The sequence below is a fragment of the Priapulus caudatus genome, unplaced genomic scaffold (assembly GCF_000485595.1).
Source record: "Priapulus caudatus unplaced genomic scaffold, Priapulus_caudatus-5.0.1 Scaffold3334, whole genome shotgun sequence".
NCBI lineage: Eukaryota > Metazoa > Priapulida > Priapulimorpha > Priapulimorphida > Priapulidae > Priapulus > Priapulus caudatus.
The window spans coordinates 1-1262 of NW_014580395.1; the positions used below are offsets into that span (position 1 = coordinate 1).

The window sequence follows — 1262 nt, forward strand, 5'->3', positions numbered from 1 at the left end:
GCCCAATGACGCAGATGGGGTCGTTGTCGTATCAGGGACTACAGATATGTACCCGGTGTAGTTTTAGGTTCTTTAGTATTATGTTTAAATTTTTAATCTTGTTATTATATCTGTGTAAACTCGCTATATTCGCTAACTCGCTCACGAATTCTCGTACTCGCCCTGTATATCACAACCTCGACAACGTTGACATTATGCGTTGACATTATTATTAGGTTGCGACCACTCGATGTCGAATTTATGAAGAGGATTCACAACAAGGTCAACATCGTGCCCTTGATATCAAAGGCCGACACGCTGACGCCCAGTGAAATCAGGAAATTAAAAGAAAAGGTAAGATTTTTATGTTATTATTGATCATAGGATTTTGATATTGGTCCAGGTGGTCTTTGTTAATGACGCTGGTTGTCATCTCTATGGGGAGATAGTCTTCTCTCTGATACAGTAGCTCACTCTGGTGGTAGTCGCTGAACGACATCTCAGCGCCATCTACAGGGTAAAATTCTTCTAAATGGTCCCGTTTGTAGCAGGACATGCAAATGTTCTATTTCTTTGATTCTCCCAGATATTAATAGATTACAAACGCGATTTTTTTCAGAATCTTACTCATTTACGTTCGATTTATTTAGAGCAGAGCAATCTCTTTATCGTTTTTTTAATGAAGATTTCATAAAGATAAAATATACAACTATCAAAGTATATAATCATTGATCTATAAGTGAGTTTCCGTATATGGCCGAATTAATTGCAATTTAGCAAATCGTTATCTCACTTGGCATATATGTTGATAGTGGAACCATGATGTTAAGGCATTATACACCGTAATTATAAATACGTATGTCGATATATGTTGATAGTAGAACTGTACTGTTAATGCATTATATATCGTAATTACAAATACATACGGTGATATATGTTGATGGATGAATGACAATGATGAAGGATGATGAATGAATGATGGATCATACACTGTAATTATTAATATATGTGTGGTGACAAGGGCGTAGCCAGGAATTTGGATTGGGGGGGGGGGTCCTCGAGCGAGTAACAAGGTGGTCTGAAATTTTTTGAAATTTGTGAACTTTTTTTTTGGATTTATATTTTGATTGGGGTCCTAGGGCCCCCAGGACCCCCCCCGGCTACGCGCTTGTGTGGTGATGTATATGTTGATGATATAGCCATTGGTTTGTCGTTGCTATAGATTCTTCAGGAGATTCAGAAGCACCAGATCTCGATCTACACGTTTCCAGAATGCGACGAAG

General features: G+C 38.2%; 1 protein-coding gene across 1 annotated transcript in view; it reads left to right on the forward strand.

The window, feature by feature from the left end:
* Window positions 1-215: 215 nt before the first annotated feature.
* The window catches only part of LOC106819396 (septin-5-like), a gene marked incomplete at its 5' end in the record, with an annotated part of 5831 nt that continues 4784 nt past the window's right edge, over window positions 216-1262 (forward strand). The window contains 2 exon segments of the mRNA XM_014824036.1: window positions 216-333; window positions 1202-1262. Of these exon segments, the coding sequence (XP_014679522.1) occupies window positions 216-333; window positions 1202-1262 (179 nt within the window).